This window comes from Gambusia affinis, linkage group LG18, assembly GCF_019740435.1.
Source record: "Gambusia affinis linkage group LG18, SWU_Gaff_1.0, whole genome shotgun sequence".
NCBI classification, from domain to species: Eukaryota; Metazoa; Chordata; class Actinopteri; order Cyprinodontiformes; family Poeciliidae; genus Gambusia; species Gambusia affinis.
The window spans coordinates 11,115,957-11,134,079 of record NC_057885.1 but is presented as its reverse complement, the minus strand read 5'-3'; the positions used below and the strand labels follow the sequence as shown (position 1 = coordinate 11,134,079).

Genomic DNA, 18,123 nt, shown 5'->3' with positions numbered 1-18,123 from the left:
AACAACCGGGTGTTACAGCTGGCGAAAAAGACAAAGCAGACAACAGGAAGTGGTAGGAAGAAGAACAAACTTATTCACGTGTGATTCTAATTACATTTTTTATATAGGTGAAACACTGCAATTGCAAAATTGTGGGGGGGTTTTCGGCAAAATTTAGCAATTGTAAAATTGTGTCAACTCTGTTGCTAATTTTGTTGTGCGCAACAAAGTTTTGTGCACATTTGCAACACAAACACAGCCAGTAAGTGTCTATCTAAGCTTTGCTCTGCGCCAACTTTAGGTGATGAAAATGGCTCGGCTTTGGTCAAGTTTGATGCAAAAGAGTTCATCTCTTATACCTTCACACATTTATCATTCTGACAACAAGAGTTTTCTTTGAGCCAAGTACAGAGCCACAGCAAACATTTAAAAGAAAGGCGATTTAGAGTAACACAAGAACCAAACATGCATTATTTTGGACTGTGGGAGGAAGTTGGAGCACCCAACTTCCTTCCACTGTGTGAACCTGGCTGAGGATGTGATGTCAGAGTGGACCGTCGGACATGATGCCCATGTGGCAGTCTCATAAGTCAAGCTGACGGGTCAGTATTAAAGGCGGGTAAATAAAGCTGCGGGAGAGTCTACCATTTCAGCTCATCAGCAACCGTTAGTAAGACACAAATATCATCAGCCACCGGTGGGAGCAGAGGTATGAGAAGGGTGGAAGAGAGGCCGTTAAACAAGATACAGAAAGGGTTTGTTACTCTCGGTTTTCACAAGTTGGTCACAAGAGAGCAATGTTAAAAACAGAAGCGTTCTTATCCAAAAGTAGTTTGGGGATCAAAATGAGTCGCTAGACAGAAACTGAATCCAACTGGCAACTGGGACCTGGCAAGACGTGTTTCAGCGCTGATGCTTTACCATTATTCATTTGATGATGTGCTGACAGATGAGTCTTGAAACTCCTTGTGTTGCAGCCAGGCGTGGCAAAGGAATGTGTTGCAACAAAGTCACTAATGGGCAGCACACACAAATATATGATTACAACCGATGAAAAGGCAACCACTGCCATCCACAAACACAAATACGGATTCTTGAAAGACGCCTTGATAAGCCACCTCTGTACGCTACATTCAACATGTCTGAACGATCCTTCATCCGCTCTGAAAGACGACGGTATACAGAACATATCAAGCACATAGCAAAGGAGGAGCTGGATCAGCTCAGGGATCTGCGGTTGCAAAAACAAACGACTGTGACGTCTTGCCGGCTTACAGGAGCCCACTCCTTTTGCGCAAAATCTTGAGCATCTCAACCAAAGGTAATCCTTTGCTTGGGCAACAGCTTGAAACAAGAGGGCAGATGAAGAGGAAGGGCCTCAACATCTCGCTTAGTCTGATGAGAAAACTTCCAGAAAAGGAGACGTTCCCTGCTTTCTCTCAGGAATGTTTGAGTAAGAACCAGAACACGGGATGTGCGATGTAGGCCTCAGAAAGGGCACTGCGAGGCCGAGCAATCATTTAATTAGCTGAACTCGACACGCTCCTCAGGACAGGAGGTTAATGGAGTGAGTGTCTACAGAGAGACAAAGGGGGTAGTTGAAGAAAAGCATGATGGGAGTTCAGTATGTACATTCAGTGTATATTGTACAAAGACCAAAAACAGTAGAAAATAACTTCTGCTACTGAGCGTGACTCCTTGTTAATCCCACCTGGGATTATGTGTTCCCCCATCTCTTACGGGGCCTGAGGGATGGAAAGCTAAAGAGAAGAGGGCAAATGTGTCGTTGGATTTCCAGCGGAAACAAAATAAGTTTTACAGACACATAAATTAAGGATAGGATTTCTGAGAAAAGCCCTGCAAACACTCTTGTGCCAAAAGTGTTCACTCACCCTCATTAAATTCAGGTATTCTACTATGTTTCATTGCCACGTGTATAAAACCCAGCACAACGGGGAATGCATCTACAAACATCTGAGGAAGAATTGGTTCCAGTCGTGAAATTTACTCACTTCTAAATACTCCACAGTTAGAGGCATTAAGAGTAACTGAAAAAGACAGAAACTTTGCCACAAAGTGGTGGATCGTATAAAATTACAGAGCAGGGTCAGTAAATGATGAGGCTCGCAGTGAGCAGGGGTCACCAAGTTTATGCATTCAGTAGCTACAGACCTCCCAACTTCAGATTACTTCAAGAACAGGCTACAGAGAGCTTCACAGAATGAGTTTCCATTGGCGAGCAGCTACTTCCAAACCTTATTTCACCAATTTAATCCCAAGCATCGGATGTATTAGCCTCTCTGGGTGTTTTCACACTTCATATTCTGGTAGACTCAGTTTGATAGGGTTACCAAAATTGCAACATTTGCTGCATTTTCATCTGGTGCAGTTTGCTTTCACACTGCACTGTGTCAAATGTACCAAACTCTTTAAGCAACCTGTTCATACCCTCACCCAGTGGTGGCGCTGTGCTAAGAACCTCTGAAGGAAACTATGCAAAGGTCTCTGAGCACAACCTCCTTCATAACGTGTAAACCAAAATGAAGATTTTAGCAATTGTAGAATTTTTTTTTCTAGCAAATGTGCCAAAAACACAACTCTTCAACAATGGGCTCAGCATGGGCGGAAGATGAGGCTTGCATGTTTGTTTTGGTTATAGTTACCTAGAACGCCATGTGCTATTGTCCGCTTCCAGCTTTTGGAGCGGTCTTCGCTCTGATTGGCACAGAATTGTGGACTGCACAAGAATACTGTACTGAGACCTAGGTTTTTAGTAGAACTAGAGTTCACTTTGTTGGCACCAGAGTTCAATTAAGCATTTAAACTTTTTTGAGCATACCAATATTTTTGATGCTATTTCATGCTCCCAACTATGTGGATCAGTGAGAATTCCTCCTGTTCCAACATGAATGCACCAACTTACATAAAGCAAGTTACACAAAGACTTGTGAAAGGTATTGTGTAAAAACTAGAGGAACCTGCACAAAGTCCTGACCACCTTGGGATAACTTAAGACTGGACACCATTAGCCAAGTCTTTTTGTCCAATATGAGTGTCTGACCTCATAGATGTGCATCTGGAAAAATGGCCATACATTGCTATAAACACACACTCCTAAACCATGTGGAAATCCTCCCCATAACAGTAAAAGCCATCGTAGCTGCAAAGAGCACAAGTTTACACAAATGGTGTGAACAGCAACTTAAGCTTTGCAACACGATCGCAGCAAAAATACATACAAAGAGCTGAAAAAGTGTGGGGAGAGGAGAAATCTCAAGGGAATTATTAGAATAACAAAACATCAAAGACAGGAATCTCAAGTCACACTTTAAGCAATATTTCTAGTTGTGAGCAGAAGAGCAAATTGAGCAACTGAATGAGGCTGAACACAACAACAAAAAAAATAAAACCTTTCCCAGGTGCTTCAGGAAACAATGAGAAGATCCTTTGTCACGCTTTTCATTAGAATTGACTTGTGTGGAAAGGTTTCCGAATGTAATTTCTAGGAATTCACACAACGATGTAGCACAGCTTGTCCATACAGGTTTTTTACTTCCTTACAACGTATGAGACTGACTAAGCTGGAAGAAGAGTTCCTGGTGGGAATTTATCACTTGATGGTTGAAGGGATACAAACTCAAAGCTTTAAAGTGTGGCATTAGATCTATTCTTAGACAAATGAGGGACAATAAACACATAGGCTGTCTGTCACTCATATAAAATCTCTTCCACAATCCTTTAATTTGCAAAACAAAAACCTGTCCTGATTCAGCACATCACTTTTTCCATCTACAACCGCCTGCTTCAGATCAGTAAACGCCCGAACGGCGAGATAACAAACGTTTCTGCCTCCGGGCAGCATGCTAGTCTGAGGCATGCCGCTTTATGCTTCAGACAAAGTAACTGTCAAAACTCCTGATTTTATAAGTGATTATGACTGTTGATGATCGGTTAATCAAGTAGGTTAACTACCAGTAGTTAGTTCCAGTTGACTGCTACTTTCAGTCTGAAGTCCTACAGAAACAGCAAGGGTAGACTTCATTTTTTAACTAATGTTTTATTATTTCGTCCTTCATGCACCATTCTACTCGGCGAGATCCAAAATGTTATTAGAATGCTAGTAATTGTAATAAATACACATAACTGATCATGTGGCAAAAACGTGTGTAAAGCAGTCAAAAATACAATACTCCACGTTGCTTATTCTTGATTTAGGATTTCTTGTAATTGATACTTTCACTATTGAATCTTACATTTATGCTGTATCATTAAGTTGTATCGAAATCCAAGGCTGAGTTTCTGGAGAGGCCAACGAAGACTTTTATTGGTAGCAAAGAAATGCCAGGAACAAAATGTTCAAACTTCCACAGTTACCTTTAAAATTTATGAGGTTTTTGTGCCGAGTTTCTCGCTTGGGACATTTGTTAATTTACAACACAATATACATTTGGTTCTTCTCCAGCATCTTCTGCGCGTCCTTCATCTTCCTGCAAGACCGGATTCTGTCCTGTTTTTTTTTTTTTCTTTGCTCTTTCTAAATTTGGATGCGAGGATGGAAAGTAAAAAGTAAGAGATGAACTCCAGAAAACCTGCAGGTTAAAATGTAACAAATAGTAGGGGTTGCCATAGTAAGTAAAGCGTTTTCTAAATTTTAAACTTCTTCTTTTAACTGGCATGAATATGTTTTTGGACCATCAAGGGTAATCCACAAATCCTATTATTTTTATGGTGTGTTGAAAAATGGAAAATTCAAGGTTGATCTATAAAGAGGTAGTTTTAGACACATTTTAATTTGTAGTTTTTAAAAACCAAGAAAGAAAATCTAGGAGTAATCAAGGTGGTTCATCCTTCAGTTTTTAATATTTTTTATTGTTTAACCAAAGAGATTGGAAAACATCAGTCAATTACAGGCATCTTTAAGGTCTTCCCTCAAAAATTTTAAAACAAATTGTGACATGTAATAAAGTTGGACATTAGTATTTTGAAAAACTTTTTTATTTATCAAATTTTGAGTAAAAGGAAAAGTAAAACTCACCACAGGAAACTTTCCTAAAACAAAGGTTGTCAAGGGTTCTTATGTTTTTCAGACAATGTGCTTCTTTTGTTGTTTTCATTGTTTGATTTTTTTTTTTTTTTTTTTTTTTTTCCTTTTCGCAAAAATGTAACAAATATCTGTGTGTAAAGGACATAATGACCCAGAAAGAGTGGGGGACTATTTTTCCCAAAAGCAGCTTTCTAACAGGCTTAACAAAAGTCTGTATTTTATTAAATTAAAAATGGTTAGGCGTCTTTGGTTGAAGAGGAAACCATAGGCCAAAGACCAACGTAAAAGGTAACGAGGCTTGGGAGGATAAATTGTCAATTTTGGGATCAAAGTAAAGCTTAACTACCAATGGAAGGATAACTCTGCTAATTTAACGGATTTAATCTACAGGGAAAAATAACCTGGGTTCTTGAGAAATGAAAAGAAATTTTCTAGTAACCATCAGACGTTAATATGAGAAGAGAAATAAACTGAGCTTCCTTCTTAAATATTTTTCTCTAGGTCTGGTCTTGTAAATGACGCTGTTATGAGTGCAGGTCAGAGCATGACCGTCAGTGGAGACAGAACCGAGAAGGGACAGCATACCAAAGAAATCCACACCACTCACTGCCCTCCTTACTCGGGGCCCACCGCATCACGTGCCCTCTGCCAAGGGAAAGTCCCTGAAATCTGAGGGGGCCGCTTCTCCGTGCTCATGTCCAGCATTAAATCTCAAAAAGTCACCTGAAAATACGCATGCCATGTACATTGCTGAGCAAGAAATGGCAAACAATACAGCGCCGATGCCCCGTAACAGTTTTAGACCTCTGTGAAGGGCACAACACTGGTTTCTTCCGGTGTTAAGGCGAGAAGTATTATCACGGTGGGAGCCCAGTCTCTCTGTGACCCCTATCCGTCTTTTATCCAGGAGGCACTGAGCCGCCGCTGGGATTGGCTTCCGTTTCAAGAAGCCGACAAAGGTGAGTTTCTGTGGCGCCTGTAGTAAAACAAAGTCATCGGCCCAATTTATCATCAAGCATAACTGTCAAAAGAGCTTGAGTAATTGATCATCCAACCCTTTAAGCTACTGCATAAGGAAACTAAAAATAGAGGAAGTGACACCTAAAAAGGGAACCGAGACTATTTTCTTTTCTACTCAGGTTTATGCATGTAGGTCCGCAACTCTTTACGTCTTTCTACACCGCTGCTGGTAATGAAGGGCTCACCCAGCTTGTGTGCTGCGAGGTGGGGACATCAACGCCTTAAAATGAGCAGCACAGGAACAACAATAGACTCCCGCTCCTCTGGGGATGTGTGAGGGCAGCCTCTGCTACTGTAGGCTGCCACTCACAGCAGGAAACAGTTTACAGTGGAGCACACTGACCTACATCTCCTGGCAAAACAGTGAATCAGCTTATTGGCTGCAAAGGGGGCCTCTGCTTATGGACGCATTATCTACAACACCTGTTACAGATAATGCTTGTACATTCCCTTTTAGATTCGGGAATGTACAAGTAGGACTATTTTTCCATTTAAAGTCTTTTATCAAACAAGAACTGGAGATCCGAAATCACCCTTGAAATTGTGATAGGTGGATCTCTGTACAACAAATTGCCGCTCAACCAACTCTCAGCACTCTCTCTGGATGTGATCTTGGTCACAGAAACACAATCCTATCAAGCTAAAAAAAACTTTGCATCACTTGTAGATCAGTTTGTCACCATGGTGACGGACCTCAGGAACAATAATGAGCATCCTGGATCCACAAAGGCAATGTTAGCCACAAGGACATGGGGGAGTATTTTGAAAACTTCCTCCACTTGCTAATAGGGTAGATAAAGGGATTAAGAACCGGGGATGAGACGTAACACAGCGATAAGGTATCCAGAAACAGCCGTGTTTTGAATGCAGTCATTAAAAAGTTAATGCCATTTGCGTAAAAATGTTATTTTAAAATGTTTCAGTTGTTTATCCAAAGTTTGCTTCCTGGGTGAACTTGCTCTGCCACCGTTCCTCCTGAAGTATCTATAGCTACGTTTCTATTACAAATGTGCAAAAAACTTTGCCAAATGTTCCGCTAATGTCGAAGGAACACAATTTCGCAATTGCGGCGTTTCCATTAAACATGAAGCGTAATTGAAATCACTCGTGAATATTTTAGTTCACCCAGTGTCATTAAAAATCTTGCCGTGTCATTATCCTCCTACCAATTTCTTGTTCATCTTTTCCAGCAGTAGCAACATTTGCTTTTGACCGTGAGCCAAAAAAAGTGTTTATATTGCAGTTTTACAAAATACATTAATTTTGATGATGTCAACAAAAACCCCTCATTCTAGCGCAAAAACTTTGTATCAAAAAAACTTAATTTGTTTTCTAACTGCCATGTTTCCATTAAGCAAATTTATTTTTATAATCCCAATTTGCGCAATTACATAGTCAAAGAAATACAGCAAGAAAATCAGGAGACTCTCTTGAGCGAAAAAGAATATACATTTAGCTTTGTTATGACAAATTGGCTCCTATCATAGTAGAGAAATAAAAATATTGCAAAAAAATAAAATAAAAATCTTGCTGTGGTGCAAAACAAATAGTCATGTAAGACTCCAGCACCATCATCATTGTTTTTATCTGTGACAGAGCAAGCACTTTTCATTGCTGCTATATATTTAGGCAGCTGCATCAAGATCAATGACTTATAAGCTCCAAACAAGGTGATAAAAAAAGACTGCATGTTTGTGACTTCTCTGGAGCCTGCAGAGCTGACTGTGTACAGCGGAATGATGCACAAGGTAGCCAACGCAATGAAAAATAACACGTTGTACACAACACAAAGATTAGCAGAGTGTGTTCCATCAGAGACCTCTGCAATTCTGCATTGATAAAGACTAGTACAGGTGGTTCCACCTAACCATAGCTATAATTACTCCCAGACTTACTGGACTGCCATTATCTCATACTGCTCTCCATTTACGTATTATTAAAGTTAACACAGCCATAAACTTTGTGTTCCCTCAGTTTTTTTTTTTCTCTCATAGAAAATGCTCCTATTTCAGTAGTTCAGTGTCTTTTTCCCGGACGGAGCCATTAATGGAGATATTGCTGTCATTAACTTTTCCTTAGGAATGGTATTCTCTTTTCCACAGACAGAGCTGGTGACCAAGGTGTTGCTCCCACTGAGTTAGTGAACTATTAGTTTTTGTCCGCATAGAAAGCAGAAGAGCTTTCTATCTCTGTTTTTAGCTGGGGGTTTTTCCTTTAATGATTCACTCACAAAGCGATTGCTGCCTATGCGTGCATATTAAATACTCCTCTGTTTTTCTAAATGTGGTTTCATCTGTTTTAGAAATGGACAGAGTAACTACTACCAATAACTATGAGTACTACTCTTGTTTATTTTTCTCATAGACTAACTCAGTGTTTGTGTCCTCTATCATCGCCACAAACTTGCTTACGGTTAGGCAATTTTTGAATCTCACTGTCTTGCTTTTTTTTTTGGACTGGATTGGACTACGTGCAATTGTATCTAAATCTGTTTATTGCATTGGAATAAATTGGATTGATTTTGAAATAATTATTGATCAAATTGTATTTTAGATAGTTGAATGTGAATTGGATATTTTACCTTAGAAACTGTTCTGAGACTATTCCATTTATTCTTTTTTTTTCAAGGCAGTTTAAGTGATTTGTGAAAAACCTATAGGGTGGGTGCAAACTTTTCTCATAAGTGAAGAAAAAGGACAAGGCGTGTTGAGAACGAGGACATTATGAAACGTTCACATTCACACTGCGACCCCAGGGCAAACCAACATTTTTCTCTTAAGACTCCAGCTCATCCTGTCTTTCCTCAAGTGTGCGCGTGTCAGATTGATAGAACTAAAGGCTGGCCGACAGCAGCATGCAAATTCCTGCGCTCCCAGCAGAACTTAAGCAAGCAGTCAGAAGATAAGCAAATGTTGAGCCTCCCCTCCAAACAAATCCCTTTATTAATGCAATGAGTGAGCCATGAGATGATAAGAGTCACCTCTGATTGGTCTGAAAACACACAAAAAGACAAATTGACTTTGCCCAAAAGTTTGACCGAGCTACGTATGCTAAAGGAATACAAGCTGCATGTGTTTATTCTGATGCACAGCAGCCACTTACCGCATATTAAAATTACATAACGCGTCTGCCTGTAGCCAAGACAACTATCAACCCGCCGGCTAATCACATCGCAACCAAAGGGAAGTGCAATGTTTGTCGAAACGCCAAACAAGAAGATTAAGGTGGGAGAGGTCACATTTGTACAAAACAGACACCTCCCTGTTGTCCGTCTCAAAAATGCTCCTCCACTTGCTCCTTGAAATCACCGCCGGTGATTTATGATGTGTATTGCTGTACAAAAAAACACACACAGAGTGATATACTGTGGTCCCCGAAGGTGCATTCCCAGTAAAGCAGGAACAGTAAAATGCTGATAAAATTCACAGTGAGGAATACGGGCTGTCAGATGCTTCAAGGAGACAATAAAATACAGTTGCAACCTGGTGAAAAACATCTCCCCAACTTTGGTTTTCAATCCAAATCACATAAAACCAAGACAAGCAACAAGACTTGATGAATAACTTTTCATCAAGAGGACATTCATTAGAGCATGTCCTCTAACGAATTTCAGATTAACCTTGTGATTATGCTTATTTGGACTAAACCAACAGAGAGGAGAAAGGGAGAGGGACTAAAAGTTATCAATTATTTCCACATCCCTTTGTAGTTTGTTGGCTTAACAATGTATAATAAGAGGTAACGGTACGCTTTCATTTCGCACTATATCAAACAATCCAAACCCTTTTAAAGACTTGTTACTTCCTTGGCAGTGCTGGCGCTGCACCAGGAACAACTCAAGGAAACAATGCAAATTCCTCGAAGGAAATCATTAAGTGCAAACTTCCTTCTTCACAAAACGCAAACAAGAATGGAGCGGTGCCAGATTTTAACTGATGTAGGATTTTACTTTTGTATTTGGTAAAAGAGCACAAGCCAGTTCTCCAAGTAGCGCAAGACACACACATTTGTTTTGGTTGTATTTACCCAGAATGCCCTGCGCTGTAGTCAGTTTCCTGCTTATGAAGGACTCTCACATAGGCACACAAATTCTGACAGTGGTCAAAAATAAGTAAGCTAAATGTAGGTAGATTGCTAGAATAAAAACTGTACATTTTATCACCAAATTTCTGACAGACTTTGAAATAATAGTGGGAGTGCATGTTTATAATTCAGTCAGTATGTTTAACTTTATCTGGTCCGGATTAAATAACACGCAATTCGCATTCAAACCAGTGCACCTAATCCTTGCTTTTAAAACAAAGTGCAACTGTATTTTACATAAGGATTTGCATGACATCCATGTCCATCATGGCTGAAAGTAAACCTCTGGCCAGGACAGTATGCACTCAGAGATTTAGCGTTAAATGTCTAAGCTTAAAGTCAACATTTCCATTTCGAAACGTCAGCAGTTATCCCTCCAATAACCGGTTATGTTCAACCCGTGGCCTGATCTTTGAACATCCCAAATCACAGGGGGGATATACCTGACCCACCTACAGTTTCACCGCCTTGCTGCTCCCAGCAGGCTAAATGGCAGCTTTGAAGCCTGAGAGGATTGGTTAACAGCAGCCTTCATCTCTGAGCTTGATTAAAAAGTCAAAAATCTGCAGGCCTTCCAAATGAATTTTCATACCACAAATACATAAAATATGAATTAGATCATTACTATTCCCTGTTGTTTGTATCTTGTCATTGTCATTGGAAGGGAAATGCTTCCTGACAGGGAAATATTTTACAAAAGTAAGAGAAGAATGAAATGTATTGACTACTTCACTAACAGATGACTTAAGTAATGACTATAACAGCTCCACCATGTTGCTGTTCTAAGGTCTTGCTTAGTAGTTGTAAAGTACAGCCTTTTAATGGAAAAACCCCAAAACTATCCGGACCCTTTGAAAATCTGAGAGCAACTGAAACATATTAGATTGTACGGAGCCCTCAGCACGAACACACTCAAACAGAGACTTGTGTTTTCTTAGCCTGACACCAGGGCAGCTGACCTTTCCAGGGAGCCGTGTGGGAAACGGCTAACACTGCAGTCATGTTTACTGACATTGTATTAAATCACTGCCATCTCTGCATCCACTTTGCTCCACTGTGTGCTGGAGGAGAGAGGGTCGCCGCGGGCCTCTGGGCCGCTCTCACGCTGGAAAAGGCAGAGTGCGCCTCTGCCTTATTAATCAATAAACCGTATATATCCTGGGTTTATTTTCAGCGACTGGATTCACACTTGTAAAGACACGGTCCTGAATGTTTATCAGCTGTCTCGCATGAGGTTTAATACCTTCTCCTGCAGCTCTGCCACACGTGGGTGGGACGTATTGGGTGGATATGCATATTTCAATGAATTTAAGGCTAAACATTTGTCAGGGTGCTTTGTGAAGCTAGCAGCCTGGCACTGTGGCACATATTGGTCTGCATAAACAGCTCACAAAGGTAGAGGAGTTAAACAGTAAATAGAATAAGAAACTAGGGTTTACTTTGGATTTACCTAAGAGTAACGTTGAAGAGGAAAACTAATATTTACGTCAGGGAAGCATCTTTAAAAAGAAAAATCTGCTTGCAGCTGTACAAAATTTCATGTGGGGACAGTTAAAGTGTACAGGAGGCATAAAAATGAAAGAACAGATAAAGAAAATACCCAAGACAGATAAACCACAACCTCTGATGAGGATCGTGTGATTTATTATTCAATTACTGGTCTGCATTAGAAAATAATGATCATCATAGAACTCAGAGCCTTACCTGACTTGCATAAAAGACTATTTAAATGCAACTTGGGGAAATCTACTAAGCATGCTCCATCATTTTGTCAGTCATAAAAGCACCTTTAGCAGCAATGCCTTGTCATAATCCTTTTCTGTATGACTTTATAAACCTCTTCCATCTCTGTGACAACATTCCCTCGAGCCAATTTGGTTTGAGTGTGTACATTTATGCAAGACCACCGTGGCATTTCCGACAGGCTAAAGTCTGGACTTTGGCTGGGCCACTAGAAGCTACCTCACTCCACGGCAGTGAGGCACTTTGACAGTTTTTTGAGGCCTTTATGCCGATATGTTGTGTTTGGTCTCCAAACATCTCCAATGTGGTCTTATATATCCAAGGACTCCTTATCAAATCTAAAGCGGATGTTTTCTCTTCGCAGCTCTTCAAAACAAGCCATACTTGTTCATTCTCTTTAGTGAATCTCATGCAATGCAACATTTAACACGATAAATGAGGCCTACAGAAGCTGAAATTGAGCTCTTGGGTTATTTGGAATTTCTCATAACATTAGTTAATAACCATGTGGTAAACTTTGTGGGATATTCACTCCGGGAAATATGGGATTTCAATGTTTTTGTGCCACTAATATTTGTTACCAGAGAATGGATTTTAAATTGTTTGAGACGGTAACACTTCCCATCTTCTTGTTTATTACAGAGAGTTTTTTTTTTTTTTTTCTTAAAGACAGTTGAATTAGCATGAACATAAATTAGAGAGAGAGACGGTCTGGGGGAAAAATTGTCCCTATAGTGGCTAGTTTTTTTCAAACAGTGCTCTAAAGGTAAAAGCCTAAACAGCTTATATCCAGGATGTGTGGGGAAAGACGTTAAAAAGACGTTAGCCGCCCTTTCCCTGACCTTAGGCCTTTACAAGTCCTGAAGGGGGGGAGGTGAACCCTGATGAGTCTCTCTGCAGACCTTACTGATTGTTGTCGGACCTGTCCTGTCAAAGTAACCCAACTCCAGCTTTTAGAAAGAGCAGTCACAATTGTCGATCAATTGATTAAGAGCACTGGATGTCCAGAATACCTTCTAGAAAATTACGGCAAACAGGGTACACTTAGGGGTTTTTTCTTCATTAATGTGTTGACCATCATGAACATTTTCTTTTCCACATGACCAGACAAAATCATCATAAAAGGTCATATTTATTAAGACCATAAAATATAAAAGAAACTAACTACAAAAAGTACAAGAAGACATAGTTGAAAGCTGCAGTAATATTCTAATAAGTTGATTAAAAAAATACATTGTGGCTTCCAGAATCCCTAATGTGCACCAGAGCATATTCACATCTTTGTATAAGACTTCTAAGTCCTATCTTTTGGACGGGCTCAGCAGAAAGCCTGATACTCGCCATGCTTTAATTTATCCGTCAAACAACCATGCTTCACACTGAGGTGAGATCACAATTAATTAGAAAGTGCCCGAGCTGTTTTTAAGTTACCACCAGCGACACATTTTGTTCAGCTCCGATAAATTCGTAATAAAGTGGAGGACAAAAAAAACAAATGACCCATTTTTAGAGCAGGTTTTTGTGGCCAGCAGGGCAACATCAACTTCCTGGACTTTCTCCTGGTCACATGGCAACAGAGCCTGTGAAAAGGAACTGTTTTCCTCAAAGGAGTCAAAACTATGAAGTGAACAAAGTGTCTGGAGAAGGAGAAGACGGACTCAGTGTACAACATACAACCTTCACAAACTATACAATCCTCCAGGTCCAGGTTACATCAGGTATACTTCAGCTTTGTCTAAGCTCTCTAACTGTCATCTCTAAGGTCAGACATCGAAGAAAAACTCCACCTGTTAATAAGTCAACGCTTGTTCACTCTTTAGGCTGAGAGATTGATGTCAAGTGTCGCTGTTTTTTAGGCCTGAATGATTCATAGGCCACTGTTAAGTGATTAATTTCAGAAAAAAGGGCATTTTAAGAAAAAAAAATCTTTAGAATAAAGCAGATTTATAAAAGCATCTTGTGTCTAAAAAAAGTCTTTTGAAGTCAGAGAAACTGTGGAGTAGCACAAAGCTAAAATAAATGAATGTGACTGACTTCTTGAAAGCTAAAAATAATAATAATAATAATAATAATAATAATAATAATAAAAGGTTGTGAAATGTTCATTTGCATTTTTCCTGACACTACAAATGAAAATGCTGCTTATTCAACAACTTAGGTGGTTGTAATTTCCCTACAGTATGTGTGGATTAGAGAAAAGCCTTAACAAATTTAAGACACTTTAGCACCCAATTCTTGTTTTACTGACTACAATTTTGTGTTGTGTGATCCTTTCTGGGAAATAAACAACACAAATAATTCATTAAAAACCCAAAAAGGAACACATATATGCTCTTGATGAGCATATGTAAACCTCTGACTGCCTATTAAATAAACCCAAATGAATAAATAAAGGAAAAGACAACTGGGGCATATATTAATGTCCCAAAAGTATTGTATAGATCCTTTATGACTCAAAGAAACACATAAGTTGGTGTCTGTATTTAACCCTGCCAGTTAAGGCGCAGTGTAAAGAGCTGTTCAGTCTGTTCAATCAATAAAGCCTAGTTAAAAGACGGATGCAAATGGATAGAAAATACTGTTCTCATTAGTTTGTATCAATAGTGCAGTTAAAAGGGGGTGAAGGAAAGTGCAGGAGTTCATCTGAGGCTTTAATGATCAAGAACATACAATGACTTCCTAACGTATTCACACTTTGTCCCTGCTATTAACTTTAATGTGTGGCAATACGAATTTTCTGAGAGCTCATCTCAGCCTATTGTATAACTCTACAAGCTTTGAAAATCTGGAGACTTGAAACTTTGCTTAAATTGTTTGGTTTTTTGTTTTGTTTTGTTTTTTTTTTTTTTGCCACAAAGTGTTAACCCCAGTCAGACCTGAAGGAGAGCATCAATTTTAAAGACACAACACAGATTCTCAATTGGATCCAGATTGGACCATTCTAACAATTGAATGTGCTTTCATCTAAACATTGTAGCTCTGGCTGTATATTTAGAGTTGTTGTGCTGGTGGTAGGAGAACCCAGGTTTTCTTCCAGGATTCTCCTGTTTCCCTATTTAAAACTAGCATCCCTAGGGAATAATGCTGCCACCACCATGTTTTACAATAAGGATGGCGATATTAGGATAATCTGCAGTGTTAATGTTTTGTATGCATGCTGAAAGGTTTAACTTTGCTTCAACCTCCTTAGAGTGTGTATCCGCTTTCAAATATCTATTTCTTTGTGTTGCTTCTGTCAGATCCGATTCAAAAACAACACAAAAAGGTTTGTGATTGTGAGGGATCAAAATGTAAAAAATGTAAAAAAAAAATATATATATATATATATATATATATATAGAAGACAAAAGGGTTGTGAATACTTTTACAAGGTACTGCGTGTAAACACAGCATGATTTCCCTGACGTTCTTGATTAATAAAGCCAATACCCTTGCATTTGAAGATTCTGCAGCCTGCATTTTAGTCATGTCATGCATTCCTCAGCAACGTACAGGAGGGGGAAAAAATGCATCACGCTCCATCAATGCGCAGGGCTTTCCTCGGCTTTCCCCGAGAAAACCACTGGGGACCAGAGGGAAACAAAAAGGAGGAGGGGAAGAGGAGGCTGTGTGTTCGGTGGGGGTAAATCCTGCACGCATATTCAAAGTATATATAAAATAAATTACAGGCACGCAGCGGGTTGATCTTACCTGTGATGGCTACATTTGCAGCATCAGACGAGTGGCTTGGCAGATCATTCGAGTAGGAGTACTCCGAGCCCAGTACCGCATAGATGACGAGTCCACGTAGCAATACATTTACTACCATATAACTCATGGTGGATATTAGGACGGGAAAATGAGGAAATTCGTGTCCTGCGAGGGGTTAATTGATTGCAAAACACACAGCAGTTAGCAGCCTTAGTGTAAAGATAAATATCTTAAAGAAAACCCAGAATAATTATGACTGCAAAATAAATGCGGTGTCACGAAAACAAATAGACACCTGTAATAATGGGAAAGCTAGCTCACAAGAAATATTAATTGAAGGTGGGTCAAAAACGGGAGCTAAGAGGAGCTTCTAATGGTTTCACAGGCTGTTTGAGAGGGGGGCCACCCCATGGCTAATTTTATACATTTAAAAATGTGTATTGGCTTACAAAATCACCTGAAGCCTGTAGGACAGAGCACTCAATAACTACGACGTTAAAAAAAAATACTAAATAAAATAAGCAACACACAAGTAGCGTTTTTTTTAACCGAGGGGCTACAATTAGCAAAAAAAAAAAGTGGCGATTTAAATCCTTAGGTTAGAGCTGTGAGTGGGGAAAAAAAAACACTCCGTGTAATTCCACGTACAGTAGTGTACAAACACCGGCATATTCAGCCTCTTCACGTCGAACAAGAAAAACAACAACAAAAAAATCCCGGTTGCATCAAATATTATCCATTTCTCCGCTCCTCTCCGTGTAGTTCCTCTCCGAGCTGGATATCGGCAGCACACGACATCCGCCTACTTCCCGAATGAAGTTTTTAAAGTCAGCTCTTCATGGCTCTCCGTGATACAGTATCCTCCCGTCATGTTATCAGCTGCTGTTGCTGCTCGCTACGCTTCGCCTCGCCGGCTGGCTGATGGGAACCAGCGGGAGAAGGAAGTCGGTATGCAAAGCGGCTTGACGTGCCGAAAGGGACAGGGAGGGGTGAGGACGGGTGAGGAACTGTAGTTTGCCTCCAAATGCCCTCGCGTGCGGGACACCATCTGATCAGGAGGGACCTTTTTTCTGGGAGTGTTTGTACCTGTATGTAAATTCAGAGCGCTATCGCCTCCCTGTTACGCCGGGGGTTTAAGCTAATGGTGCCCCGTGGGTTTACTTTAGCCACACCACGCAAGAACCCCCGGAAGCCTCCAGAAACTTAGCGTGGTCTACCACAGTGAAGTGGAGGATGAGCACGTTTTTTAGCCGCCTCATTGTTCTCCTCCATCGGCCCATCCAAGTTTTTCTCCCCCGATCGAGCGATCCCATTGGCTGGACTGCCCCGACATGGCAGCGTCTGATTGGTTGCTTCCAACAGCAGTCTTCTGTCTGTTTTTGAAGATGCTCCGCGCGGAAAACAAAGGGACGTTGTTGCTATTGATGGTCAGCGCAGGGTTTATGTTTAAGACTTATATAGCAGCCTTGAAACATAGTACATTGGCCTCATGATACAATTCATGATTCTGATAACATTAAAATAGAATGAAGAACGATATTATGATTATGACATCCCTAAAACAATTACGCAAGGTACAAGTAAAATGGCTAAAATTCATCGACTGCCTTCAATTTATCAGAAATCAAGAGGTCCAACATTAGGAATACCAGAAGAAGGGGGGTGCAAACATTTTGTAACTTGTCAACTCAAGAGTATTCATGCAGACAAATGGTTTTTCTTTGCAGGATAGAAAAGAGTTACTCATGGAAAATCCAAAACTTTAAAATGGTGCATGTTTCCTTTATTGAAAGAAAGGGAAACTTGTATTATTCAGGTGCAGCACAAAATCAGTCTAGATGTTCTTTATCCATCAATCATTTGAGGGGTCTCTTAGAAATCCCAAAATTATCCATACCTCTGAAATATAGGTTTAAAGTCTTCTTTAAATTTTACCAAGATGTTATGTCTGGAAGTAGTAACGGCGTTTTGGAGTGACATGGCCTTGCCCAATTTGAATCTGATGGGCAATCTGTGGAGGGAGATAAAATATGGTGATGGTAAAGAGGTTTTCCAATCTCAAATATAAATTGTCAAAATAAATAAACATGTAAAAAGCTGGTAAGCAGCTATTAAAAAGGGTTTGATTGTTGCAGTTTTTTCCCAGATTGATGAGCGTGTAAAATAACCTCTACTTGATATTTTTAAATAAATGTAAATAGGAAAACTCTCTTTCAATATTTTAAAATACATACATTGTAAATGTTTTCTTTCAGAAAAAAATATATTAATTGTATATAACAGATAAGGTCATTTAGCTTGGGCCAGGGATATTCTGGAAGCAAAAGGGAGCTCATAATGTTATGTCTAAATTTACAGAAATTTGAGTGAACTGAAATTCTGAAGGCTTCTCTTTTTCAACATGTGTGCAGGTCTGCGCACTGATTGCAAAACCCTCTGTTTACATTGTGCCACGTTTTTGCATGGCATGCTGTTCTGAAGCAGGATACTCCTGAGGAATGGTGTACTGGTCTGTAATTCCATAAAATGCTATTTTGATGCTAGTTTGAAGTAAAAGTATTTCC

The 18,123-nt window shown here is 39.8% G+C and overlaps 1 protein-coding gene across 1 annotated transcript in view; it reads right to left on the bottom strand.

Moving 5' to 3' along the window:
* stim2b (stromal interaction molecule 2b) overlaps nucleotides 1-17,537 on the bottom strand; it is a 40,657-nt gene extending 23,120 nt beyond the window's left edge. Inside the window, exon 1 of the mRNA XM_044098254.1 lies at nucleotides 15,560-17,537. Coding sequence (XP_043954189.1) covers nucleotides 15,560-15,686 — 127 coding nt within the window. The 5' untranslated portion in view covers nucleotides 15,687-17,537. The remainder of the gene's footprint in view (nucleotides 1-15,559) is intronic.
* Between the last annotated feature and the right edge of the window lie 586 nt (nucleotides 17,538-18,123).